Source organism: Aspergillus niger, assembly GCF_000002855.4.
Source record: "Aspergillus niger supercontig An12".
Lineage (NCBI taxonomy): Eukaryota > Fungi > Ascomycota > Eurotiomycetes > Eurotiales > Aspergillaceae > Aspergillus > Aspergillus niger.
The window spans coordinates 1903378-1928920 of record NT_166527.1 but is presented as its reverse complement, the minus strand read 5'-3'; the positions used below and the strand labels follow the sequence as shown (position 1 = coordinate 1928920).

At 50.2% G+C, this 25543-nt stretch overlaps 14 protein-coding genes across 14 annotated transcripts; 9 read left to right on the top strand and 5 right to left on the bottom strand.

The window, feature by feature from the left end:
• Nucleotides 1–20: 20 nt before the first annotated feature.
• Nucleotides 21–674, bottom strand: An12g08070 (hypothetical protein; the record flags this gene model as incomplete). Its single annotated transcript, XM_059743564.1, has 5 exons — nucleotides 21–85; nucleotides 207–238; nucleotides 322–463; nucleotides 506–540; nucleotides 619–674. The coding sequence occupies 5 exons, from the start codon at nucleotides 672–674 to the stop codon at nucleotides 21–23; spliced, it is 330 nt and encodes a 109-aa protein (XP_059601903.1).
• A 279-nt stretch (nucleotides 675–953) lies between these two features.
• Nucleotides 954–1627, top strand: An12g08060 (uncharacterized protein; the record flags this gene model as incomplete). Its single annotated transcript, XM_001395820.1, has 2 exons — nucleotides 954–1229; nucleotides 1397–1627. The coding sequence occupies 2 exons, from the start codon at nucleotides 954–956 to the stop codon at nucleotides 1625–1627; spliced, it is 507 nt and encodes a 168-aa protein (XP_001395857.1).
• Nucleotides 1628–1645: 18 nt separating this feature from the next.
• Nucleotides 1646–2020, top strand: An12g08050 (uncharacterized protein; the record flags this gene model as incomplete). The annotated part of the gene is made up of 1 exon (XM_059743562.1): nucleotides 1646–2020. One exon carries the CDS (start codon nucleotides 1646–1648, stop codon nucleotides 2018–2020), a length of 375 nt encoding a protein of 124 aa, XP_059601902.1.
• Nucleotides 2021–2949: 929 nt separating this feature from the next.
• An12g08040 (uncharacterized protein) lies at nucleotides 2950–3558 on the bottom strand (the record flags this gene model as incomplete). Its single annotated transcript, XM_001395818.1, has 1 exon — nucleotides 2950–3558. The coding sequence occupies one exon, from the start codon at nucleotides 3556–3558 to the stop codon at nucleotides 2950–2952; it is 609 nt and encodes a 202-aa protein (XP_001395855.1).
• Nucleotides 3559–3998: 440 nt separating this feature from the next.
• On the top strand, nucleotides 3999–6071 carry An12g08030 (uncharacterized protein; the record flags this gene model as incomplete). The annotated part of the gene is made up of 5 exons (XM_001395817.3): nucleotides 3999–4245; nucleotides 4843–5253; nucleotides 5306–5666; nucleotides 5716–5973; nucleotides 6026–6071. 5 exons carry the CDS (start codon nucleotides 3999–4001, stop codon nucleotides 6069–6071), a joined length of 1323 nt encoding a protein of 440 aa, XP_001395854.1.
• A 694-nt stretch (nucleotides 6072–6765) lies between these two features.
• Nucleotides 6766–7753, top strand: An12g08020 (uncharacterized protein; the record flags this gene model as incomplete). Its single annotated transcript, XM_001395816.1, has 4 exons — nucleotides 6766–6941; nucleotides 7032–7295; nucleotides 7418–7633; nucleotides 7687–7753. The coding sequence occupies 4 exons, from the start codon at nucleotides 6766–6768 to the stop codon at nucleotides 7751–7753; spliced, it is 723 nt and encodes a 240-aa protein (XP_001395853.1).
• Nucleotides 7754–7865: 112 nt separating this feature from the next.
• On the top strand, nucleotides 7866–8834 carry An12g08010 (uncharacterized protein; the record flags this gene model as incomplete). Its single annotated transcript, XM_059743561.1, has 5 exons — nucleotides 7866–7872; nucleotides 8023–8226; nucleotides 8301–8359; nucleotides 8417–8500; nucleotides 8706–8834. The coding sequence occupies 5 exons, from the start codon at nucleotides 7866–7868 to the stop codon at nucleotides 8832–8834; spliced, it is 483 nt and encodes a 160-aa protein (XP_059601901.1).
• A 605-nt stretch (nucleotides 8835–9439) lies between these two features.
• An12g08000 (uncharacterized protein) lies at nucleotides 9440–12040 on the bottom strand (the record flags this gene model as incomplete). Its single annotated transcript, XM_001395814.3, has 5 exons — nucleotides 9440–11063; nucleotides 11128–11557; nucleotides 11620–11660; nucleotides 11718–11838; nucleotides 12007–12040. 5 exons carry the CDS (start codon nucleotides 12038–12040, stop codon nucleotides 9440–9442), a joined length of 2250 nt encoding a protein of 749 aa, XP_001395851.1.
• Nucleotides 12041–12054: 14 nt separating this feature from the next.
• On the top strand, nucleotides 12055–13317 carry An12g07990 (hypothetical protein; the record flags this gene model as incomplete). The annotated part of the gene is made up of 8 exons (XM_059743560.1): nucleotides 12055–12065; nucleotides 12106–12131; nucleotides 12246–12440; nucleotides 12489–12625; nucleotides 12750–12811; nucleotides 12895–12954; nucleotides 13187–13244; nucleotides 13312–13317. The coding sequence occupies 8 exons, from the start codon at nucleotides 12055–12057 to the stop codon at nucleotides 13315–13317; spliced, it is 555 nt and encodes a 184-aa protein (XP_059601900.1).
• Nucleotides 13318–16616: 3299 nt separating this feature from the next.
• Nucleotides 16617–18192, top strand: An12g07980 (hypothetical protein; the record flags this gene model as incomplete). Its single annotated transcript, XM_059743559.1, has 7 exons — nucleotides 16617–16829; nucleotides 16907–17011; nucleotides 17134–17389; nucleotides 17483–17584; nucleotides 17663–17775; nucleotides 17865–17969; nucleotides 18064–18192. 7 exons carry the CDS (start codon nucleotides 16617–16619, stop codon nucleotides 18190–18192), a joined length of 1023 nt encoding a protein of 340 aa, XP_059601899.1.
• Nucleotides 18193–18359: 167 nt separating this feature from the next.
• Nucleotides 18360–19113, top strand: An12g07970 (hypothetical protein; the record flags this gene model as incomplete). The annotated part of the gene is made up of 4 exons (XM_059743558.1): nucleotides 18360–18436; nucleotides 18524–18690; nucleotides 18904–18956; nucleotides 19021–19113. 4 exons carry the CDS (start codon nucleotides 18360–18362, stop codon nucleotides 19111–19113), a joined length of 390 nt encoding a protein of 129 aa, XP_059601898.1.
• A 456-nt stretch (nucleotides 19114–19569) lies between these two features.
• Nucleotides 19570–21671, top strand: An12g07960 (uncharacterized protein; the record flags this gene model as incomplete). Its single annotated transcript, XM_001395810.3, has 3 exons — nucleotides 19570–21327; nucleotides 21523–21590; nucleotides 21647–21671. The coding sequence occupies 3 exons, from the start codon at nucleotides 19570–19572 to the stop codon at nucleotides 21669–21671; spliced, it is 1851 nt and encodes a 616-aa protein (XP_001395847.3).
• Nucleotides 21672–21995: 324 nt separating this feature from the next.
• On the bottom strand, nucleotides 21996–23857 carry An12g07950 (uncharacterized protein; the record flags this gene model as incomplete). The annotated part of the gene is made up of 3 exons (XM_001395809.3): nucleotides 21996–22500; nucleotides 22562–23190; nucleotides 23258–23857. 3 exons carry the CDS (start codon nucleotides 23855–23857, stop codon nucleotides 21996–21998), a joined length of 1734 nt encoding a protein of 577 aa, XP_001395846.1.
• A 1263-nt stretch (nucleotides 23858–25120) lies between these two features.
• On the bottom strand, nucleotides 25121–25542 carry An12g07940 (uncharacterized protein; the record flags this gene model as incomplete). The annotated part of the gene is made up of 2 exons (XM_001395807.3): nucleotides 25121–25152; nucleotides 25206–25542. Coding segments are annotated over 2 exons (369 nt in total), but the record flags the coding sequence as incomplete, so codon positions are not given.
• Nucleotide 25543: the final 1 nt, after the last annotated feature.

Here is a 25543-nt window from a genome sequence, read left to right as displayed (position 1 = left end):
AAGTCAAGAGGATTATCGCATCAGCCAATCTTTCCCGTGTCGGTCAGGATATCGTCGGTATAGAAGGTCACCCCGGCTGTTACTACTACACCAGCACAAGTACCTCGTCTCCCAGATTCAGGTACCAAGGGTCAATGAGGAGAACAGGAACCTCTATAGAATGAGATACGGTGCATAAAAAGAGCCCCCACGGCCTGGTTACTCACCAACTGTCCTGATCTTAGCACTTTCCTCGTTGCTTCTTCTTGTTCAACCTTGTCATTCTCCTTCCCCTCCGAACGGGTTCCCGCACCTCCATCTTTTCTATCTACACTTTCCTACTAGTACAACCTCTCTTCCTTGCATTCGCCCGCGACTTTCTTGCTCGCTCCTCCTCCTCCTCTCATCCTCCTCCACCTTCCAGCCAACTTCCGAGGCTGACCACTGGCCCGGCCGTCTTGAATCGCTCGTGCCAGGCTTCCCCCTGGAAGATCGAATCAATAGCATTGTCGCCCATCAGTGTAACCCCCGACCGACTCACGGGGGCCACTTTCTTCGTTCCTTTTTCTCTGTCACCAACGATCCAATTATCGAGCCTCGTCCCCTCTCTGGCTTCCCTCCTTTAACTTTCAATGATACCTTGATTCTCTCAAGGGATTAACATCCACTTCGGGGAACTGACAAGACTCCGCCATTGACCGGGTCTTGATCTGTTTCCTCTTCCCCTTCCCCCCGCCTCCATCATCCCACGGGTGGTGTCTATCCTTGCCTGTTTTTACCTACGACATTTCTCTTTCCCTCCTTTTCTCTCGGCTTTCTTATACTTCCCCTCTCAGACGCTCGTTTACGAGATCTCTCACCTGCGCATATCGGTCCTCACCATGAACTTCGGTTCGTTCAATCTCCCCACTACGAGATCGACCGGCGCTTCCTAGACTGTTGTCGCGGTAGGAGCATGTCTCTGCCGGGACCAAATGTCCGTATCAGCCTCGATTCCCGACACTTCGCTTGGCCTCACCTCCTCCGAGATCCAGATTCTGAGGCAACAACAACAGATAGCGCTGCAGGGCGGCCACGGTGCCAATGGTGTTTCCAGGGGCCGAGGGACCGGACGCACCAGCAACTCCAGTTCGCGCGCCGCCAGCGCCGCCAGCAGCCACGGTCGTTTAATCCTGGATCCTATGAGCCTACGGGCGCTTTCGCAGCAGTTGGATGGTTTACAACAACAGATTCGCAATCGCCTTGATGATGTAGGTGCCGCGCCTTCTTTATCTTTTTCTATATACTGTCGGGGTCCACTCTGCTGTTACGTTGTCTTCCCTTTGATACTGTCTGCTACAGTGGCCCTGGCTAGCCTTGTTCCCCTTCATAATCCCTCCTGGTGATCGCCTGATACTCGGACACTAACACACAGTAGCTGGAAGAGCAAATGCAGATATCTATCCAAAGCACTTACGATCGCGCCGGCAACGTCATTCGCAACGCTGATGCTGAGATTGCCCGTACCCGTTCCATTCTAGCCTCAATTGACGACTTGGAGAATGAGCTTGCGAAAATCGGGCATATTAGAGAAATCGTGAAAGCGTACCGTGGCCGTATAGAAGGTCTCGATCAACGCCTGGATCAAGCCGCCCGCCGGAGACACTGAGATGCCAACCCTTGCGATATGTTCCGTCTATACTCCCAACACTTCCAACCAACACACCTTATACTCCTGAACTTCAACCCTCGAATTTTTCTTCTCTACTCGGATTACCCTAACACCATTACATGGTCTTTCTGCCCCGGAGGCTTCCCCGCATTCGACTTTCCTCTATCGGTTGACGACCCCACGATTGCTTATACGCCTCACGTTACTCGTATACCCTTCACAAAGACCTCGGAGGTCGATGACGGTTATTGCAAAAATAAAAACCTTCTGCAAAATGACGGACGAGCGACAATGTGCTCGACCAACGAACGAAAATGTGTTCATAAACCAGTTGTGTCCTCGCGGACCTTGTGTTATTATAACTGTGCTGCCCAACGTTCTTCATGCTAATTCTGATTCTCATCGCAGAGGCAAGGGGTTGCTTTTTGCTCTTTTACCTTCGTCTGTGTATTTGGAGAGGACTGCTGTTTAAAGATCGAAATATCGGCCTCGCGGCTATTTCTGGCTTCCAAAACCACCCTGAAAATTGCCAGGGTAGTAAGGTGTTGATAGCGTTGGTGTACCTCTGCATTTTATCGTCTACTTGGAGTGCGACTCCCTCTCATCTCATGATTTACGTGTTCACCCTACGAAGTTGATGACGCCGCTGTTCTTCTATCATGTTTCGATTCCCCGACGAGCATCTATCCTTTCTGTTTTGTTTTGACTGAGCGGAATCCATTTGCAACGATATCACCTGCGTTTGTGTTCGTTTCGAAATCTGTTATTGAATGTCAGCTGCCGGAAGCAACCTGTACCATGGCCCTGTCAATACCCGTTGACAACCTAATCATCGGCAGCCTCAAGCATGTACCCCTTGAACCAGTCACAGCCTGATATGCCCAAGAGGATACCCGAATGTGGAAGCTTCAGCGGCAAGTGTTATATGTAAATATATTGTCCTTCTTTCGTTGGCTTTCTCAATGCATTTCTGCGCCTACAAGGCTTGTCAATCTGCGGTGGACAACTCATCTCCTGTGCCAGATACTATCGAACCTGCTGCGTGTGACACGCCCAACGCTCATTCTTCTCCCGAGTTGCGGTACCATACATGCACCAGAGTACACGGAAGTCGATATTCTGTGTAGAAGCGTCTTCACCCTCGCCCCGATCATACCGGTAGATATCTTTTTCAATCTCGAAGACTGCAGATAGGCCAACAGCCATGACCGAACGATCCATAAGGGTGGGCTACTTCGCATCCGCCGCAACTTGAGGTAGGCGACTCTGACGATGCAGGGCAGATGTAGGGTGGGATATCGGAAATTCGTAGTATGTAATCAAGCACCCGCCATTACCTCATCTTTGTGCTCCTCCTTGGGCACTTCTTTCCGACGCTCAAACAATTTCTTGCTCCGCTTGTCCGTTTGAGGAAAGCGCTTTTCCGTCCCACACGTAGAACAACAGACAACTAGAACATCCGCCCATGGCTTTTTGCGGCCGCGGCTGGCGTTTCTGATATCCTGCGTGCAGGTTACTCCAGGAATTAGGAAAGTATCGCAGCGCTTGCAGAAAGACCGCTTGACGTCGATGGGTAGTCGGAGCTGCGACTTGAGAGAGACACCGCGCATTTGTGACATATAGACTCGAGAGAGTTGAGGCAGTCGCTCCGTCACCGATGTATTTTTTGGCTTGGTCGGCTCCTCCTCCAATGCCAGATCGGATTTCACAATTTGCGGTACTATGCGCTCTGTTCCTTGCAATTTGGTGGCATCCTCTGCTATGTTGATTTGATCATTTTGTTGACTGGCGGATGGCTGCTGCGGAGAGGGTTTCCCGATAGATTGTAGAAAGGTGGCAGTATTGTAGAGATAGTCGATTCTTGCGCGAATGTGGCTGTGCGCGCCACCAGCAGGATCCTTCTTGCCCTTTGCTTTGGCTTTAGCCATGATGAGTAGACATGCAATCAGCCTGAAGTATTTGGAAAGAAATTAATTCACATGGAGGCAGCGGGGGAGTCTAAGCTTCATGAGCAGCCGTCCGGCACTAACCCGATGCGGCAAGGAAGTTGGCCGCCGGTGACTAATGGACTCGTTTCACGTGACTGGGATCTCGGAGGCTCAGCCGCTTCCATCCCTTCGCGCGTCGACAACCTTCTCTTCATCTCCATCGTCTTCCTTCGCGCTTCGACCTTTCCCATCCTCAATTCATCTCACAATAGTCACGAGGAGGATTTCGCATCGTCTTCGAACTAGATACTCGGCTTGCATAGATTTTCACCCCCGGTTTCTATCTTGACGACACCTACCCCGGCTCGACTGCCTTGGGATAAGACGCGACAACAACAGAGTTTTCTCGAATACTTCCTTTATCAACACCATCCATCACCATGTCCCACGAAGAGGATCTCATCGACTACTCCGACGAGGAGCTTCAGACCACTGACGCGGCGGCCACCACCGCTGCTCCCGCCTCTAACGGAGAGGCTAAGAAGGGCGACTTGACGGTTTCTGGCGGCCGTCCGGACAAGAAGGGTAGTTACGTCGGTATCCATTCGACCGGTTTCCGCGACTTTTTGCTCAAAGAGGAACTCCTACGTGCCATCACCGATTGCGGTTTCGAACATCCATCGGAGGGTTAGTCTATCACGTATTCTTTCCCAAAGCTCCCTCCATTGCTCCATGTTCCAACGTCCGTCCATCTCCGCGGGGAAAATCCATAGTCGTTTTGGGGCGCCCATCTCGCCTCAGCTTGCGGGTGGCATGAGGATGTCTGTTTCGCGTCATACATAAGACGAGTCGCCCTGCGGCAGTAGTGCATCTACAGCCTTTGCTTGTTTGCTTCACTTTACTCTGGTGAATTACGGCAACACCATGCTCAGGGAATACCACAGATTGGTTTGTTCGCCTGCAGAGATTCTGGATGAATCGTGGTTTGCTTCCGAAGAACACGGGTCGGACGCTTTTCCACCGTTCTCTGAATTGCAGCCGTCCTCCTGCCGCCTGCAGAAAGAGCTCTGAACAAGATGTCTTACTGCAGCTGACACAATTTTCGACTGTGTGCAAGTTCATTTGACTTTCGTTGTTTGGTGGAAGAAAATGTGGGACTATAATGCATCCCTTCAGACTCAAAACCTCGGGGATGGACGGACGCTGCGACGCGAATTGCTTTTTCTCTTTCTCAAAACTTATGGGTCGAGTACAAGTCTAACATACGGTTCCGCCTCACTACAGTCCAGCAAGTCTGCATTCCTACCGCCATTCTGAACGTCGATGTTCTCTGCCAGGCCAAGTCTGGTCTCGGAAAGACCGCGGTCTTCGTTTTGACCACTCTGCACCAGCTGGAGCCGGTTCCTGGCGAGTGCTCTATCCTTGTTATGTGCCACACCCGCGAGTTGGCATACCAGATCAAGAACGAGTACGCTCGTTTCAGCAAGTACCTTCCTGATGTCAAGACTGCTGTCTTCTACGGAGGTACCCCTATTCAGAAGGACGTTGAATTGCTATCCAACAAGGAGTCCTACCCCAACATTGTTGTTGGTACTCCTGGTCGTCTGAACGCCTTGGTCCGTGACAAGAAGCTTTCTCTGCGCAACGTCAAGGCTTTCGTTCTCGACGAGTGTGATAAGATGCTGGACCAGATCGGTGAGTTTATTTATGTGAGGTTATCTTACGCCGTACTGATGATTCGTAATAGACATGCGTCGTGATGTCCAGGAGATCTTCCGTGCCACCCCTGCCGACAAGCAGGTTATGATGTTCAGTGCCACTCTTTCTCAGGAGATCCGCCCCGTGTGCAAGAAGTTCATGAGGAACCCTCTCGAGGTCTACGTCGATGACGACACGAAGCTCACGCTGCACGGTCTGCAGCAATATTACATTAAGCTCAGCGAAGCGGAGAAGAACCGCAAGCTGAACGAGCTCCTGGATAGCCTGGAGTTCAACCAGGTTATCATCTTCGTCAAGAGCACCCTGCGTGCGAATGAGCTCGACAAGCTGTTGCGCGAGTGCAACTTCCCCAGTATTGCGGTGCACTCTGGTGTGAGCCAGGAGGAGCGGTAAGAGTACTTGTTATTCATGTCTTTACTATGTACTAACGGTTGGTAGTATCAAACGCTACAAGGAGTTCAAGGAATTCAACAAGCGTATCTGTGTTGCGACCGACGTGTTCGGACGTGGTATCGATATTGAGCGTATCAACCTTGCCATCAACTACGACTTGCCGGCTGATGCCGACTCCTACCTGCACCGTGTCGGTCGTGCGGGTCGTTTCGGTACCAAGGGTCTGTCGATTTCTTTTGTCAGCACCGAGGATGACGAGAAGGTGCTCAAGGACATCGAGAAGCGCTTCGAGGTTGCCCTTCCGTAAGTACAGACCGATGCTTATAACCATGCGGGCGAAGCTAATGAATACCAGTGAATACCCCGAGGGCGGCGTCGACTCGAGCACTTACATGGCCTAGATGATTGGGCCTGTGCTCGCCGGAACAGTATGTAGCAGGAGAAATTGAGTTGAATTTTATCGCAGGTTTTTCGTCTTCGGTTTCCGTGTTTCCTTTGGCGTGATGGTTCGGTTGCTATTTAACATGTCGCTTTCTGGGAGGCACTGGTGGGGAAGGGGACATCTGGAGGATAAAAAGCGTACTAAATGATAAGGATAATAACTAGATGCCTGGGATGTGTCTTGGGCCAGTGCCTCTTAGCATGACAGTGTATTATCAATTGTTGCGATTATTTTGATTAGGAACTGTTGCTTCAGATCAGCTTGCCCAACTCCTCGGCCGTAAGCCATCAGCACTTTAGGATCTCAATGGTGTCACATACCAGCAAAAACACTCTCCATATTAGAAGCAAACAAAAATAGCAAAACCTTTCTCCATCGCAACATTGACAGCTCTCCATTCCCATACATACCCGTAACCCTCCGTCCCTATCGATAAGACCCAATCCCATCTCACTCACCGACCAAATCACCTATCCACTTAAACAAAACCTATGACGCAACCAGCGAGCCCTCCCCGCTACTACTACTCACCACCACCACATCATTAAGTCCCCATAAGCCATCCTCTCATTCCCTACTACACACCCAATCTCCCCTCCCCACGACTCATCCCCCAACATACTTCAAGAAAACACCAAAAGAAAGAAAGAAAAATGACCCCCCGCTGCTTCATAATCCGCCACGGCGAAACCTCCTGGTCCCTGAACGGCCGACACACCGGCTCGACGGACCTACCGCTGACCGAGAACGGCGAGAAGCGTATAAAAGCCACGGGAAAGGCTCTGGTCGGGAATGATCGGTTGATTGTGCCGAGGAAGTTGGTTCATGTGTATGTTCATAACCCCCATTCCACCCCCACTTTATATACGATAACTGGTGGGGGGTGTAGGCTAATGATAGATGTGTGGTGGTGGTGTAGGTACGTGTCGCCGCGCGCACGGGCCCAACGTACCCTCGAACTCCTCGAGATCGGATGCAAGGAGAGATTACCGTGGAACGAGGCGCGGAAGTCGGAGGATGAGGAGCCGATACGCACGGAGGCGAAGGTGGAGGTTACGGAGGCTGTCAGGGAGTGGGATTATGGGGAGTATGAGGGGTTGACGAGTAAGCAGATACGGGAGATGAGGAGGGAGAAGGGAGAGGGGGAGTGGGAGATTTGGAGAGATGGGTGTCCCGGGGGAGAGTATGTTATCCCATCTATTTCTTTGCGTTTATGCATGGTGTCATGGATGATGGTGTTGTTGTTGATGGTGGTGTGTGATGTTTTGTATTGGATAGCTAAGCTAACTGATGATGGTGCACTAGATCCCCCGAAGACGTGATCAAGCGTCTAGACGCCGTGATTGCAGAGATCAGAGAGAAGTTCCACAAGCCCTGTTTCGACGGCGACTCTTCTTCCAAGGGCGATGTTCTCGTCGTGGCACATGGACATATCCTGCGTGCGTTTGCGATGCGGTGGACGGGGAAGCCGTTGACGGAGACGGCGCTGATTTTGGAAGCGGGTGGTGTGGGCACATTGAGGTGAGTATATACCCCGGAGATTTGTACGTAGCTTAGCTGACGCTGTACGCCAGCTACGAACACCACAACATCGACGAGCCGGCAATCATTCTAGGAGGAGGATTCGTAGTCGACAGCTGAGATGACTGACTGCTTGTAGAAGATCTTCGCAATCAGCAAATAGACCGAGAGTCAATAGAGAATAAACACTCACATTACCCATATCCTTGTACCAATCCATAACATATCCATCATGAAAGGTGATACCCCCAAGTTTCTCCACTAAACCTTCAACGGAAATCCCAACTCAACCCTCCCTCTTCTCCTCCCCACTACTATTCCCCTTTACCCCTTCCTCCCCCAACACCTTCGCAGACCCCATAAACAACGCGCCAACATACCCGCCCAAGAAGCGCATATCCTCCGCCTGCACGGCCGTCATCCTAAGCAGATTCTCCGTGTCCCGAAGATTAGCGTTCAGCTGCTCCAGCTGATTATGCAGGTTGCTGTACTGGCGCGTCTTGGCCATCGACATGGAGGAGCTGCCCATGGAGGAGGGGCCGGCGGTCGTGGAGGCGGGGAGGATGGAGTGTCGGGGGAGGGATTGGGAGTGGGTGTATTGGTGGGAGGGCATTGTTGGTTGCTTAATAATTAGTCCTCCTTGGTGGTTGATTTGGTTGGGGCGTAGTCTGTAAAGAGGAGAAGTGTTTGCAGTTGTGTAGATGGTGGTGGGTTGGACAAAGTGATGTGAGCTGCAGATCGAGGGGATTTGTTTACCCCCGCGGTACTGCAGGTCACGTGTAGGTGCCTCCGGCAACAAATGCTGCCATGGTCTGTCTACCTTCAGGCATCACTCTTGAATCTTACACGAGTGGTAGTGTTACTGTTGTAAATTCGATTAATTCTCGTTTATTGTCAACATGTTCTAATCAATGGAGCAGTTGCCGCGCCGACAATCCCGACGCAGTTCCTCTCACTAACACCCGGTAGGAACATGAACCCAGCCAAATCAAATCAATCAATCAACCGAATAAATCAACCCCTTGCTCTTTTTATGCGCCAGAAACCGGACCATGAATGAGAAAGATGACAGGGTGGTGTGATGTTCGCGCCAGAGCCCATACAGAACAGCACAGAACAGCTATGGAAGGAGACGGCCAAGGAAATCAAGTCAAAGGAGGGCATGCGTGTCAAACAAAGCAGCGGAGATGGTAGGGAATAGACAACAGGACGATGCGCCGAGCTGGGTAGTGTACAACACTGGGTCTTGCAGAAACAAGGCATGTATGGTGTGCGTCTGGCAATGAACGTCGGTGGTATAGCTGTAGAAAGTCAAGAAAACATATTTATCTGGTGGAGCTTCATGCTCATGCTCATTAATGTTCGAGAATGCCGTGCAACTTGAGAGGAAAAAAAGAACAGAGATAATCAAAGTCAAGGCAAATCACCACATGCAACAATCATGCATGCACGCACGCACGCGCCCGCCCGACCACTCCGTAGTGGAAATCATCAAACGAGAAAGTGAGAAAGTGAAAGCCCCTATGTCCCTTGGTGTATATGTCAGAAAGCCGCAAACAACAGACAATTGACATGGAGTCTGTGCCCACCCTCCTTGCCAAAGCATCTCATTAAAAGTATATTCTTTATAAGAAGCAAAAAGCAATACGGGGAAGGGTGTCCCAAAAGGCATGGAAATCACCCTCCCGACTGGAAAGGGGAAAAGATGGAGACGTTAACGAAACCAGTCGTGTCCATAGCAGTCAGGGCCAAGGCAAGTGCTCAGCGGTTTCGAAGGAGAGACGAAGGAAGGACGGGCTTCGCGACTCAGTGAACGGGCGCTGCAGCTGGCTGCGCGCCGAGGCTGATCTGGCTGCTATGGGCAGAGGTCTCGGAATCGAGGTTGGCACTAGCCCCGCTGTCACCACTCTCCGCGCTGGCGCTCGCACTTCCTGTCAGACTTCTATGCTTGGGAGTGCCCTTGGCGGGATACGGTTTGCTCACCCCAATTTGTTGTTCAACCTGCTGCGGACCTACCGCATTGCCATGCCCAGGAGGATGGCGAGGGACTGGCGCTCGCATGTGTCCCGGAGGCGACGGGTGGCCGCCGTTCGGGGGCCCATGAGGTGGGCCAAAGTTCTGGTCTTGGGCAGTCGCTGGGCGGCCCATTCGCGGACCAGGAGGACCACCGAAAGGAGCTGCAGGAGAATGGCTATTCCTCCTGCTTTGCGGGTACGGATGAGGAGGGTAGTCACCCATTCGGCTGGTAGTCATCGAGTTGGTCCGGGAACCCGCAGCCATTTGGTTTCGGTCAACAGACCCGTACCGGTTTGACGAGTAAGCCATCATGGGGTTGTCTAGGAGAGAGTCATGAAGGCCAGGGATTTCCTGCATGATACGGTCACTGGCGCGCTTCCTGTTTCCTCCAAAGTAGCGGCTGAACGTCCCAGTTCTACCGCCGCCGCCGCCACCACCCCCGCCAGTGCTCGAAAGGAGCTCGGGGTTCTTGCGAATCTGACTAGCACTGGGGATTTTCTTTGTCCTCTTTGATGTGATACTCAGCATATCAACGTTGTCGGGGTCGATCTGAGGGACCAAGCTAGTATCCATGGGATCGAAGTAATCATCTTCGTCTTCCTCATCGAAAGCAGCTGCCTTGGAAGGCGGAGGTCTGCGGGGACCACGACGCATGTGCATCTCTTGCTCTCGAAGCTGCAACTCCCGCTGGCGAATGGCCAGCTCGCGTTCTCTCAAAGCCAGTCCAGATGGTCCGGCGCCTGGCGGAACGTCCGGATAGCCATTGGCACCATTTGCAGGCATACCCTGATCGCCGGCATCATCATAAACGACCAGATGGCTGAACTCCTCAAGGCCTTCCAAGGACGGTTCACGGGGCATCCTAGGTCCGCCAGCCGGGGGCTGAGCGCTTGGTGGTCGCGACATTCCAGGCATCGGAGGTCCACGTCTCGGTGGGGGCATCATCATGGCGGAACTTGACCTTCCGGGGGGCGGGCGCATAGGACCATTTCTGGGAGGAGGAACCGAAGACACCCGGGGCGGAGGCTGAGCCAGGGCCGGAGGGGGAGAATCACGAGGTTTGCTCAGATTAGTGGCATTGATATGGTGCAGCATTGCATAGAGGGTCTCGATGCGTGGGAGTTTGACATTGGACTCCGTTGCCAGTTTGATGGGAGAACCAAGATACGTCTCGATCTCCATGGGACGCCGAGCCTGGAAATCCTGGTACATAGTGTTTGGCGTCTGGGTGGTCGTCATCTTCTCCATAGTCTTCTGGTTGAAGTCGCTGGGAAAAGAGCAACCGTGTGCTTTCGCCAAATCGATGAGTTCGTCGATCACGTCCGATATCAGCTGACGCACGCCAACTTTTTCTAATAATTGCTGTACATTTCCAGAATCAAACATAACGCTGGCGGGGTAGAAGGCGATAGGACTAGAATATGCAGTGGTTAGCAAAAGATCGACATCCTCGTAAATCATACGGGGAGATAATTCACCCTATAATACGTTCAAACTGTTCCTGTCTGATATTCTTCGATACTTTGCAATCCACCTGGCCTGAGCTCAGAGTCATCGCTAACGCCGCAGCCATATCGGTTTGGATGGAGGAGGGAACGTTCGAGTTCTGATTCGTAGCACCGATCCATATTTCCGATGAGTTCAGGTGCTCAAACTCGCTGGCTCCGATCTGGGTGATTTCGACGCCTGAGACAAGCGAAAGGACGACGTTTGTCGGGAACCGTTGTTCCAGATGCGATTCGACACCGAGGGTATTGGTTGTGTTGACCAAAATGCAGGTATGCTGAGGGGTCACAACGGACTCTATTACCGCAGCCAGGTCGTATACATCGGGCAGAGCCTTGACGCAGAGGATTACATAGTCGTATGCGTTCTCTCGTGATGCTGCTTCTTCGGGCGTCCGAACGACTATCGCAGAACTCTAATCAGCACACAAGCGAACAGGTGTGTGACCAAGGGGCAGAACTCACCATGACGTGGCTTAAACCGTTCGTTTCCAAACGCTTTTGACCTAAATCACGCCCTGTCAGAACCTCGCCGTGTTATAAGAATAAGCGACCAGCCATACTTGAAAGACACGCCGTATTGAGAGACTGCCTCGTAGCCCGATTTCCAGACCAGTGTCACGTCGCAGGAGGTTGTCGCCTGGAGCCTCCAGGAAAGGAACGCCGAGATGGCATTGCTGCCCACTAAACAGACCCGCGTTAGCAGACGACCCATGATAATGTCTGAGTCTCAACGGAGTCTAGGAGTCTCTTGGATGCAGCGACCGAGTGGACCAGCAAATCATCCAGGATAAAGGGTTGTCGGGAAATGACGATAGGTGGTGTCTTTCTGGGCAGCGGCTGAGCACTAACCTGACAGAATGCGCAAGCGCGGCGGAGGAGCCATAATAGTCGATCAAAATGGGAAAGAAGTGATCCGATCAGCCAGTACGCGGTGGATGTGGAAAAAAGCAATGCACCCGTTAGACTGGAATTAGGTATCTCCTGAACCACAACTAGAGGCGCGATTGACGCTGCCTAACCACGGAACGAAGGGACGCAATCCGACGACGACTGAAGCCAGGGTTGATGTCGAGATCGAACTATTAAAGGACACACGCGAAAGGCGCCAAGGACGTCGATAACGAAAGTAAGGGGAATCACAAAAGGAAGACTTGACAATAGAAAGGGAGATCAAATGAAGACAAACGAAAGGAGGTGTGGTTCAACCGTAGGAAGGGAGTGGAAAGTAAGTAAGAGAGAGAGAGAGAGAGGCGAGGGAGGAGGGAGGGAGGAGGAGGAGGGGGGTGTGGTGGGAAGGTGAAAGGGGAAGAGGAGGAGGAGTAGCAAGTCAGTAGGGAAGAGAGAGAGCGAAGGTAGCGAAAGAGAGAGAGAGAGAGAGAGGATGGGATGGGATGGCAGACGGCGGATGGTTGGAGTAAGAAGCAAGATGGAAGACGGTCAGCTTTGGGCGGAAAGGCAGCCCGAATGGGTGAGTTATGGAGCCGTGCGTATCTTTTTCTGTAATTTTTTTTTTAGCTTTCACGGTTTATCTTAATTTTTCTTTTTTTTTCTCTTTTTTTAATTTTCTATTTTTCTCTGTTGGTCTTCCAAAGTCTCTAACGGCCGTGGATCCCCCGCCAGGGCTCGATCCGGAAACGGAGGCAGGAAAAGAGGCGTGAGCTGAGCGACAACTGTCAACGGAGAGGGGAACCCGGATTTTGCATGCGAAAGCAGAAAGTCTGACTGATGGACTGAAAGGAATGTCCCAAGAAAATCAAGCCCCTCCAAAACGGGATGCGAAAAGGAAGAAGAGGAAGGGTAAGAGGGCGAGAAGGCAAGATTGCGCGACCCAGAAAAGCCCCAATAATCTCGATGGTCTTAATCGGCCACCGGGGGAGGGATGCTACTAACTGTCGACTAACTAACGATCGGAAAGAAGAAGACCGTGTGCAATGGATTATGACTAGGATAGGCAGGATTATTATTAGTATGATTCGGACTTATGTATGTATGGATTTTTGATTATTAGAAGAGTGTACTATTATAATAGAATGATTTTCCCCCTCATCAAGCCAGCCATCGGCTGGGTCATTCGTATACCAGAATTGGTAGTAATAGTATAATAATAATAACAACCACCACAACAAAAATAAAACTACTACTGCTACTAACTAGCTATGAATGAATTGAATGTATAGTAATAAATCGGAAGAGGGAATGGGGGGAAAACCCTCCATTTTCGCGAGGTACCTACGACTGCACTCACATTAGTTGAAAACTTCCTGTACCTGGGTTAATTTGTACACTGGGTCTAAGCCGTTCCGAGTATCGTCCACGCTTACCAGGAGATGCTACCGCGCCAGGTTGAAACCGGTTTTTCTTGTTGGTCACTCTTCCCTTCCCAGATTATTCCACAGTAATAACCCCATGATAATGATCATCTCAATTTTCATCAATGCTGGAGAAGAATAATATTGATTAATTTCGTCTATATCTATTCATCTAATAGACTACCGACTTACTTACGTATCTGAAGAAAATAAAGAATGATGTCTCGCTTCCCCTATCTGACATTGTCCCCATTAGGAGGGACTCACAATTTGACGTCTCTGATATACAGCGACAAAAGATGCTGCTGCTGCTGCACCCCCTGAGAAGGAAAAAAAAATAACCAAGCCCATAGATAGCAAGTGTCCACTCACGCGCCGATAACAGACACAATTGCATTGGCTTGGAATAGTGCCTTCCACACACTACCACTACCACTACCAAGCACTACTCTAAATCTAGTCTACGTCTAACCGGCAGACACACAGACAGGCACACACATAGAGACCAGAGAAGAATAGATCATGACCACGACGATGATGACGACGAAGATAATCGACGACCGAATGACCGAACTAAAAAAGATCCTGATTATGTGGATGGGATTGATGAGACACGACAGCACCAACCCACTTGGCTCTGGTCGAGCCAACCCATGATGCAGCCAAGACCCAATCGGCCACCGCTGCACATCCTCCCGTCACCAAAACCCACCCGAAAACCCACTTCGTCTAGTGGTCGAGGTCAGGCCGGGATTCGCCCGCTGCAATCGGCTTCGGACAGATTGGTCAGTTCTGCCTCAAGATGCTGCAACCGATATGGAGCTGGGAACGCACCACCGTACGAATCAGCGGGTACCTTCCGGCACCTGGTCGCAGACCTTCTCCTCCTCTCCTCTCCTCTCTTTCCCTCCCTTAGTTAGTCTATCTTACTATGGACTTACTTTCAAGTCTCAGCTCCAGCACTAAGCTTGTTCTAGTAAATAGCTAGAAACAAGGTCAAACAGGGGAAAGATCAAGTCTATGTCTATTCCAATTGAATTGCCCGAAAGAATTTTCCATCATGTTCGAAAAGTTCTTGGGATCCGCCATGTCTTTCCCTAAAACCCCCCCAATAGAAAGAAGAACATGAATAGACGCTACTGAGGAACCATGATCTGGTGATCATTGGCAAATCAACCAGCCGCAGAGATAAATACGGAGTATGTATGGAGTATGCATGTCTGTATGTCAGTTACTGTGTGTGTAATCAGAGTGGTTACTAAGCGACTCTCCCTCACCCTTCTTGAATGGGTATGACCAAGCTCGATTTCAACAAGCAGCGATACCCTTCTCCAGGAACCCCAGGATAATGAAAAAGCCAAGAATTACTCCTGTTATTTCATACAATCCCTCCCCAAAAACCAGACCATCTTTCATTTCATTCCTTTTCTTTTTCCAAATAAACTAACCCGTATAGATTGATACTAAACCCCCCAACTCGGAAATCTAGCCATCGATCACTTACAGTGAAGTAAGTGACATGCAATCGATGCATTGCGTCCCCTTCTCTCGCATTAGTCACCTGGGGAATTCCGCCTTGGGAAGCAAACAAATTCGGGAAGGGAGGGGAAGGGGGGCAGTGTTGACTGTCCAACCCGACATGCCACACCTTTTATGCGAAGTAGGGATCGACAACCCTCGCCCATACCAGTCGTACCTGTTTGCGGAGATGTCATGAATGCACGAAATTGAATCAAATCACGATGGCTGCCTTGTGCTTATTGACTAACAAACAATACAGTAGTTAACTACTTAACTGAAACTTAAGTAATAAAGTATGCTGTTTACGGGGTATATTACTTATATCCTAAACTTAGATTTTAGACGTGATGATTGTAGTAAGTAGTTCCCTCCGCTTTCTGCATTATAGTTCGTTACTGAGTGAACACCTCGCCACACACTGATGTCAGTCTTGGTCTGGAGAAAACGAAAGAAGCAAAGGTACTGAGAGCGAGCCAGCGGCTTAGCTTCGGCTTACTAATAAAGTTCCAGATATGCTTATGTGAGTTCCAGAATATCCCGGCTTGGTTGGGGGGTTCCAGATTATCTCAGGAGTACTAGTCTAGTCGATGTCATCTCCTGAGAAAAAACCTGAAACCTTCGACTCCGTTCCCCTGGTGTGGCTTGTTGGATGTTTGATATTAATTGGATGTTGGGAAGATGGATATTGATATAAGTATTAATATTATAGAAAACCATAATGGCAATGTGATGAGGCTGAGGAATTCCTCACACATCAAATGAGATACACCTTATGAATGAATGGTTACTAGGGGATAAGGAGTGTATACATTTTCCTTTTTTTTTTTTTTCTGATATGGACATGGGTGTGGATTCTCTTACCCTAACATGAGACACATATAATACTAATAGTTAGCTAGCGATATTGAGAGTTGCTATGGATCAGTATTAGATTTAATAAGACTTGGTTACTTTGATGGAATTGATGGGGAGACATAGAAAAAAAAAAAAGAGATGGGCATCTGATTTTGATCTCATGATGAGCCTAGGATACAGGCTACTGACTGAGTGTATTTCCTTGCTAAGACTGTGAAAATCCCACCCGGTCCAGGCCCTCTAGGGGTGATGCACCGGATTGTCCAAAACAGTGCCGGTGGAGCACCACACCAGCCAGTCTAGCCGGCATCTAGCTTCTGCTAGCTGGGGCACTTGGAACACGCCTAGGACGAATCACATTGTTCAATTATTAGCTGCTGTTACTATCTATGGTACCGTCTGGTGGGTCGGGTACTTATCAAATCTTACCGAAACAGGGCAAATTTTCTTTTTTTTTCCTTTTTTCTCTTCTCCCCTGAAATCATCGATGAATGGTGGTCGCGTTGATTTAACTTTCGGTTTCTGCTCGCGCGGGTAAGAGAAATCCTCCTGACAGGAGGGTTCTGAATAGAATTCTGGGTAATCCTTCCAGTAGTACTACTCGATCTGATTGCTTTGCTTCAGAACTTTGATTGTTCACGGTTGAGACATTACATTTTCTTCAGTCTCCCAAGCTTAGACTTTTGGCAGACGATGATTGGTATGCATTCAGCAGGAGGCATCGACTCATTAGGAATTTGATCTTCGGGGCCTAGATCTCCCCGTTGCTAGACCATGCGTGCAATCCGCCAACCAACAACGTTCTTGTCGCGATTTCTGCAGGATCCTGGGTATGTTCGACTCAGACTTCTTCCTAGTACATACCACAACTGCCCGTCCAGATCGATTAGAGAGTATGGCGGTTGCGCAGATGCTCAGAGACTAAAGTTGCTGGCTGCAAGCATCTTACTATCCCAGCAGATTCAATCCAGAAATGTCTCACCCGCGGTCTTACCCCGCTATTGTCCATCTTCATTCGAGTCACCTTGGCTGTCTGAATTATTTCCACGTTGTCAGTAAAACAGTATGAAGTCTTTGGTTATTGCAACTACTACCATGTCTACTCCGAAGTCCTTCCATATGATTATTGTGACCCAGGGCAATCTGACAAAGAATCTGTACACTACTGCGTATGTTAGCCCTGTATGGATGACTTCACATCCAGAGTACATCGAACAATGCTAGATCAAAAGGGTCTACCGGAGAAACACTTAATGGGGCCTACCCGCGACAGGTGTAACCATGTGAGTAGCCACAGCCCCCTCATCTTGAAATTTTGACCGGAAACAGCCACTCGGCATTCCCGAGGCTGTACGCGGGGTCAGTTTCATTCAACCTTGCATCTATGATCTTGGCTCAGTGGCGGAGATCGAACCAGGCGCATCGCGAACATTACTGTACTGTTCACGGTACGGTCAAGTGGGCGCCGGATGGCCCCATTATTGTGCGGAGTCATGCTAAGGCTTCCAAGGGTCTGAGCATCTCTGAGTATCCAGACTGCTCAGTTTGTGTTGTAGTTTGTGTAGTTTGTAATCGCCAAGAATACGCCAGTCCATAGCCTACAATATATCGGAGTCGCGCACGTCTACTCTTAGTCCCAGACGGTTGGTCGCCTAGTGATCTAGCACCTTTCTCCGTCGGCCCCTTAGAAATGGCCGCTATATTAGTCGTTATGCCGCTACTGCGCGCATTGCCTTTGGAGCGTAGAAGCTAAAGCAATGGTTCGTTGAGACCGAGCTAATGTAGCAAGCGGTTAGTGCGGTGGTGCGTGTTGACACGAGCGGCCTGCTATTCTCCTGTCCATCTCTGGGAAGTTTCTTTTTGCGGCGATCGGCTCTGGTGTGTCACGTTCTCTGCGCGATTGAACACGAGCAACATGGGAAACATGTGCGAGGTAACATCAAACACCTAGCGTGTTTGAGCCCACCAGTCTCAAGAACTGCCGTGTCAGAATCGGTTGTCCCATGTTTTAATTTGCGACAGTCTGTTCGTCGAGGGGACAAAGGCATACTCATTTTTGTGGATGTTCCCAAAGCAAAAAGCACTGATAGAATTCTACTTGTCATCCGAATCCTTCGTGCATATAGAGTAATATAGGCGAAGGCAATCGTAAAATCGCAATAGTAGCCTGATAGGCAGTGCCCACTACCTGGAGTCTAGTCATATTAGTGCGAGCATATAGTTTGTAAACGTCATGGTCATGTCAATCTCCGTCGAGGCCCCGCAAGACATAAAAGGCCGCGATGATCGTCGGTCTTTGCACGATGCTCGCCCGCTCGATGAGCAGGATTTTCGACACGGAATATGCTAAGCAAGGTTGATGCGAGGCTTAGCAGGCACAGTACGAAGGCACAGTGTAGCAATTTTCTGGGTAGTAAGTCCATTTCGGCCTACCAAACGGGGTGCGTGGTATATCTCCGTAGTCCGGACTAGCTTCAGATTCGGACATTGAGAGCGGGCAAGACATCAATCAGACCCATGGCGAGGCAAGCGATCAGGTGGTTTTTGGGAGGAGGGGGCACTGAAGGCGTCTGCCACCTGCATTCATCGATTCCGTATCAAGCATAAAGCAAATAAAAGCAATCAATCCGAGGAAGGTCTAAGAGACAAATAATATGCGGAAGCCGGGATGGCAAGAAAAGCGCCAAGTGGAGCCTCGATGCAAACAGCGGCTGCCCACTGACTCAGCGGATGTGCGCAAAAGGCAAACCGATGCCTGCATTTCCGGGCCTCCCTCGGCCGCCCATACGAGGATTTTCGGCGCTGCAGGACATCCCAAGCTCTAACTTATCAATAACTCAATCGGCGGGTGCGAAACTATGCACGCCGTACCTACATAGTACATGCAGACACGAGGAGCCAAAAAGAAGGCGACCGGAGAATAAAAAAAGCAAAGATGAGCGGGAGCGATGGAAAGCTCTCAAACTCCGTGAGGAACGGCGCGTTATCTGTCCACTAACTTCAAGTCAGCAAGGGCCCCTACAATCTAACTATCTAGGCAGTAGACTCCTTAGGCTAGTAGGATTAGTCCGAGTTGATCAGCTCCCAAACTTAGGCCACATTGATAGGACGCTGGTCAGTCAATCGGCTTTGTTGCCTACGGCATGATCTGCCTAAACATGCGAGGCGTCAAGGAAAGGATGGAGATAGGCCAGGGATTGAAGATAGACCAAACTTAGCGCGGAAAGGGTCATCTTTCTGTAATGAACCCTCTTCGGCCATAGGGAAATAGCTATCTAAGCTATCTCTTTAGCATTGCTTCAAGTAGATACGCATAGTAAACAGCATGAGCATAAGAGACAGTCACATGATGCATAGTACACAATGACTAATATTAGATCTGCACGCGATGGAGGGGAATTCTACATCAATTTGTATACCACTGAGGGGCATCTCTTGGTGTCTGACATTGCATGTACCATAGGCAAACCACACATCATCACCTATACAAAAGCACTTTAAAGTAACATAGATCAAGGTCTCTGCCAATTCCCCCACCATGGACTCACTGACTAATCGGAGACCAATGGCAGAATTCTTCAATGATGAACAGCCATCTCTTGTAAAGAGACACATTCCCACTAAAACTGGAGATAGAGCCAGTCATCTGCATCTGTGGCAAGGAGCTGCATTTCCTTGTCAGTCAGTTACACCGATATAAGCCACATATACTTCCAATCACCAAACAATGACTGGAAACAAAAGAAAGAATCCGCGAGACTTGACTCGTCTCTCCGGAAAACCACTTGCGGAGACTCTCGAGCCATCTTCGATTTTGGCAAGCAGCACAGAAGAATGGGTCACCTCTCAAGACCTGGCTGAGCATGGTCTCCCGTTCAAGCCGGAAGTCATCCAAGATATGACCATCTTCCTCCTGGCAAACCCGAATATGAGCTCAACCCATCTATACCGGGCAGACATCCTCTTCGACAGCTGGGGTTCACTGCGAACACCGCAACAGAAAGAGCAGTCCTTCGCTCAGAATGGGAACAGCAATCTGGAGACGGCTGAAGAGCATGTGGAACCCATCACCGCAAGGCAAATCCCCAATTTCACTCTCACCAGAACGGTCGTGAGGAGACTCATTCCCAGGAACCCGAACCTGGACAGGGTCATGGACCAAACATGTCACTTCTACGAACACATCAACGAGTCCACAGACACAAACGAGGAGTCTATTAACCGATACCTCGCTGTCTATACCCCCCACGTCACCTCCAAAGAAGACATGCCCTTCTACCACCCTCTCCTCCGTTCCCTAGCTTTCCTATACGACTACAACACTCACAACAACACATCAGAACCCTCCCCTAACCCCGGCACCATGTCCATTCACTTCCTCCTCTTCCCCAACGAACCCATCCAAAACCGTCTAGAACGCACCCTACAAGCCCTCCTGACTATCCAAATCCGCCTCGCCCGCGGCACCCGTCTAACCGGCAAACCAGAAGGGGGCGGCGGCGCCAGTCAAAACCCAGCCAAAGACAACGTGATCCCTCAGCACCTAGTGCAAAACACTTACACGCGTCTGAAGGCAAAGTACGCCGCAGAGCTCTGCCAAAACTGGGTCGAGAGCACCGAGCCCTCCAAGCATGTCTTCGAAGACCTCGCAATCACCGCATTCCTCATTGAACTCTGGAGAAGCATGTACGGCGCTGTCCCAGCAGACGAGCAAACCTCCTCCCCATCTACCTCCTCTTTCCCCGGCTTCGTCGACGTAGCCTGTGGCAACGGCGTCCTCGTCTACGTCCTGCTCATGGAAGGCTACAAAGGCTGGGGCTTCGACGCCCGCCGACGCAAAACATGGAGCATATTTCCAGAGTCCGTGCAATCACGACTCACAGAGGAGATCTACATCCCAAAACCATTCTCCGAAACGAACCCCTCTCTGCTCCAAGAGCTCACCATAAAATCCCACTCGGGGTCCTTCCCAAAAGACACATTCATTATCTCCAACCACGCAGATGAACTCACCGTCTGGACTCCGCTCATGGCTACGCTCCTTTGTCCCGAGTCGCCATCACCCTTTATCGCTATCCCATGCTGCTCGCATTCGCTCTCTGGAGCGAGATTCCGGTATCCGCCTCCTAAGGCGGGCAAGAAAAAGGAGAAATCAGACAAAGAAGACGAAGGAGGAATGGAAGAAGAGACCAATCCATCATCAGGAGACCTCAAATCCCTCCGGAAGGAGAAACAGGATGCTCAGACCACGGAAGCAGGGTTCCTTAAGTCAATGTATGGTTCGTTGACGGCGAAGACGATGAGTGTGGCGGAGGAAATCGGGTACGAGGTGGAGAGGACGCTGTTGCGGATTCCTAGTACGAGGAATATGGCTGTTATTGGAGGAAGAAGGCGGACGACACAGGTGTGGAAGGAGAGGGGAAGTGGATTGGTTGATGGTGGTGGTGGTGACGGAGAAGTAGTCCTGGAGCGGGTTATGGATGCTGTAAGGCGGGAGTGTTCGCGTGAGGGGGGCGTTGAGGCTGCTGGGAAGATCTGGATTGAGAGGGCGAAGGGGTTGAATAAGGGGTCTGGGATGGGGAAACAGGGTGGGCATTGAACATGCTTGTGTTGTGAAAAGTGTAGCGAGGATATGTGGATGAGATACCCTTTGCAAAAGTAACTTGAAAATGCACATTAGATAAATGTTTCGTCTATGTACATGGAAGAAAAAGACATGATGATGTTAATTGTTGTAAATGTACATCTGTATGTAACATTGTCGGTGTCCAATTCGACATCTATAGTCTATAGACACATTACAGAGCAGATTTAGCTCCCATGAAATAAGAAACCCGTGAGTGAGTTGAGTGTGGTAAGTATATCAAGCTAGATACAGGATCTCCCCATGAAGTGGAGGGCAGTACTAGCTGAAAAATAGACCCAAAAGTAATATAAGATCAGAATACAAACCAGATGCCGAACTCCTGCCATGCGGTTCTATAAGCTCTAATGGATAAACTTCGTGGTCGAATGCCTGAGCCATAGCACCACAACCGCAACAACAGGGATGATGGTCAGGCCAGGACTGTAGAGAAGAGCCGAGTAGGTCAGATTTTGATAGTAGCGATGCTCTATGAGATCCCACTGATTATTAGTGTGACAAATTATGGTCTAAGAACTCTCTGACTGCTTGGTAGCTTCTCCGGACGACGTTGGGGGCACATTAGCACCCTTAAGGGTTGCAGATCGGGCTGCAGCTGCAGCTGCATTGTCTTTGATACGCTTGATCCTCTCCACGCGCCCTTCACCAGGGAGACTGCCCCAGACAGGCTCAACGGTGTCCGCGCGCCAATTTGGCCGATGGCTGGCGAGCGCGCCGCCTCTGGTAGGGAGAGAAACCATGGATGCACCGCCGACGCCGGATTCGCCCCACATGCGGACACGCTGAAGCTTGCGCAGTTTGGCGAGCCCATAGACACAGACAACAATCGTAATGGCAAAGCATGTAACGGACACGGCGCCAAAACCCAAGTCCGACTCTTCGATGAAATTCTTCAAGTTCATTCCGTAAAGTGCGGAAAACAGGGTTCCGGTTGCGAGTCCGAGCGTTCCGATGCTGAATTTGAGGTCCAGAAGCATGAGGGAGTTGCGATTGGCATCCAGGATGGCTTTAACGCTGTAGTTTAGGTCAGTATCCAGTTACAGGACAACCATCTGGGACACTGTGAATAACTTACACTTCCTCGGTATTGCGGATTCCAGTCACCAAGTTGCCGCTGGCCTGCACAATTTCGTCGCAAACTTTGTGGTATGACTCCAGTAGCATCTCGACTTCTTGATGTTCGTGTTCCTCGCGTCGGACACCCTTCGAGTTCTCAGTAAGATACATTGCGGCCAGGTCGTCGTCAGCCTCCAGCAGGTCGTCGATCGCATCACGCACGAGGCGAGCCTTTTGTTCGAACGTGCCGAGTTTCTTGGAGTAAATAAGCAGATGACGGAGCTTGTCGCGGTCAATGTCCTCTTCCAGAGCCCTAAGCACGCTCACAACTGGATCTCTGACACCGTTGAATTCCTCCTCCAGGCCACTTGTGACACTGATCAAGACCGCTTCCAGCGCTCGGAATTCGTAAGGCAACGCACCCGCAGTCTGCCCTTGTTTCTGTTGTAGCTTTCCTTCAAGGTCATACACAAATAGGGACTGCATGTATGAGTCCGTGGATCCGTACGCATCGAACACGAGAACGCGATCAGCCTTGATCAAGACTCGGAGGTGTAGGAGATTGATGAGAATGGCGCGCGGTCGCACTAAGATATGAGGCAGAGTAGACGAGTCGATTTTTCGCAAGTCCCGAGGCAGGAGACCATACTATGCTTGAAATCAGTCATGTGTCACTTCCTAAGATGAAGCGATTCGAAGAGCCACCGATACTGACCTTGGCAATCAGCTCACTTTTCTTGAATTCGCCATTTACTAGAGTCACATTCCCAGTGCTGTCGAATTCAGTACATCGCAGGCGCGGCTCATTAGATGCCTTTGCCACTAATCCGCGGCCAATATTAAAGCTTCCCTCCGTTCCGTCATTGATCAGTGCAGGTGGCTGGCGGAGATATGATTTAGATTCGGCAGCTTTGTTTCGCTTGAAGTCAAAGAGCCTACGCCACAAGCTCTTGCTCTTGGTGGATGATGCGCGCGTAGACTGCGCATTAGGGAGGAAAAACGGACTCGGTGAAGAGCGTTGAGCCAGCGACGCCCGACATCGTAAAGTACCGCGAGTTCTAGTCGAGAGGCCCGGAAAGGGTAACAAGCATGATTCCAGGCTTGCACGGCATGGTGCAGGATTTATATGCGTCCATTCCGACGTCCTGCTTAGCGAAAAGGCGTGATGCTGATGATGAAGCTGGGGATCATTATTGAGAGATCGTCCGCAAGTAGTTGGGTTGGCTGTGAAGAAAAAGGAATCGGATTGTGATCGCAGAAACCGAAGAAGAGATGCTGACGGAGCTGAAGGCTTCATAGACGACGGAGACAGCATCTCTGCCTTGTACTATGGCTTCACCGACCAGAATGACGACCAGCACTCATCCGGATCCAAAACAAACCATATCATCGCCCATCTTTTTTCCCGCATCCAAGTTGCGCCGCTCGGACCAACTATAATCCGACAGCGCTTGATGGGCCGGGCTCACCAGGATATTCCCTCGTTTTCCCTCATGAAGGTTTGCTCGTTATATCTTGGACAAGTACATGGTGAAAGTTGTGGCTGACTTCTAGTATGATACTTCGCTAGCAACACATTACTGTGTATGCGCAGACATAAAGTTCACTGGATGACTTTGGTCTACAGTAAGGTGAAGCCATATACAGATTTACGAGAATGATCGGCAGAGCTCATACCAAATATAGCACAGCTTTTATGGGAGGCTTGTAAAACTCTCCTCATAAAGGCTTTTGTTCTTGGTTGCAAGTATCAATGACTGGTTAAGACTCTATTTATTCCAGGTCTCATTATTCGAGTGATCTTACACAGGACATAACCATCGAATACCAATGTGCTCTTTGCTTGTCATATTTGTCAGCCAGATTTTATACCAAATTATAGACTTTCCTTCGCCAACAACAACAACATACTTCTCCTATTTCACTTGCTATAAGATACACGATAGCAAGATACTCCGAGTCTCATCTCGACGATCGTCACATGAAGCTTACCTAATCAAGTTTGGTCTTTTCTAGAAGGCCCCACTTTAGCACCAGATCGGAAATGCCAAAAGCTGGAACCATTGGTTGCTCGCTTTGAGCCGCAGGGATGCCCCACCAAGCATTGCATTAGCAAGGTACCAGACCAAGCGGTCCCGGTTGTAGTCTAGAGCTATGAGAATGAGTGTGTGGTGAATGCTGGGATGTTGATCGCCTCTTATTGTCCCACTGCTGATAGGACGGACAATGCTAGGAGATATCTACGTTTATGAGAAAAACTCATCTTGTAATAGTGATCTACTAGCGCCTGAGATCTATGTTCCCAAATGCACAAGCATTGTTTCATTCTTGAGACTAGGGAATGGACCCGCTGTCAGACAGCTCCAATCTCCAGTGCATACTTTTGATCACCTGCAGGAAATGCTGACTAGAAAGGAAAACCAGACATTCACCTCCACGCACCGGATGGGAATATATGCTAAGAACAGGAAAGAATATTGAGGCTGCACGACGGAGGTATCACACAAAATCCAACATGTCTAAGCCACGGCAACAATACGAGTTTTAGGAAAAATGATAAAGTGCCCTCAAGCATGGCTCACCAATCGTCATCGTCCTCCTTCTCGTCATCTATAGTCCACATTAGTACGCGTATCACTGGCCATCAGGGGGTGTCTACTTACCGCTACCGCTGACCTTCTGCTTTCTCTTCGCCAGAGCATCTTGCAAAGCACCTGCCAGGCCTCCTTGAGCAGCACCACCACTTGGGGTCGGCGCAGACGATTCGCTGGCTGAGCCAGGTACAAGGGCTGCACTCCGGTCACGCTTCTCTGTATCCTTGACCCTCCGCAGGCCACCGCCGCCCTTTCCTCCAGATGCCCGGATGGCAGCCATGAGGTCATTCCTACCACCTTCGGCTTTGGGCAAGGGCGGAGCAGCTCCACCTGGAGGAGGCGGGGGAGGCGCACCAGCTCCAGGAGGCGGCGGTGGCGGCGGTGGAGCACCAGCTCCTGGCGGTGGA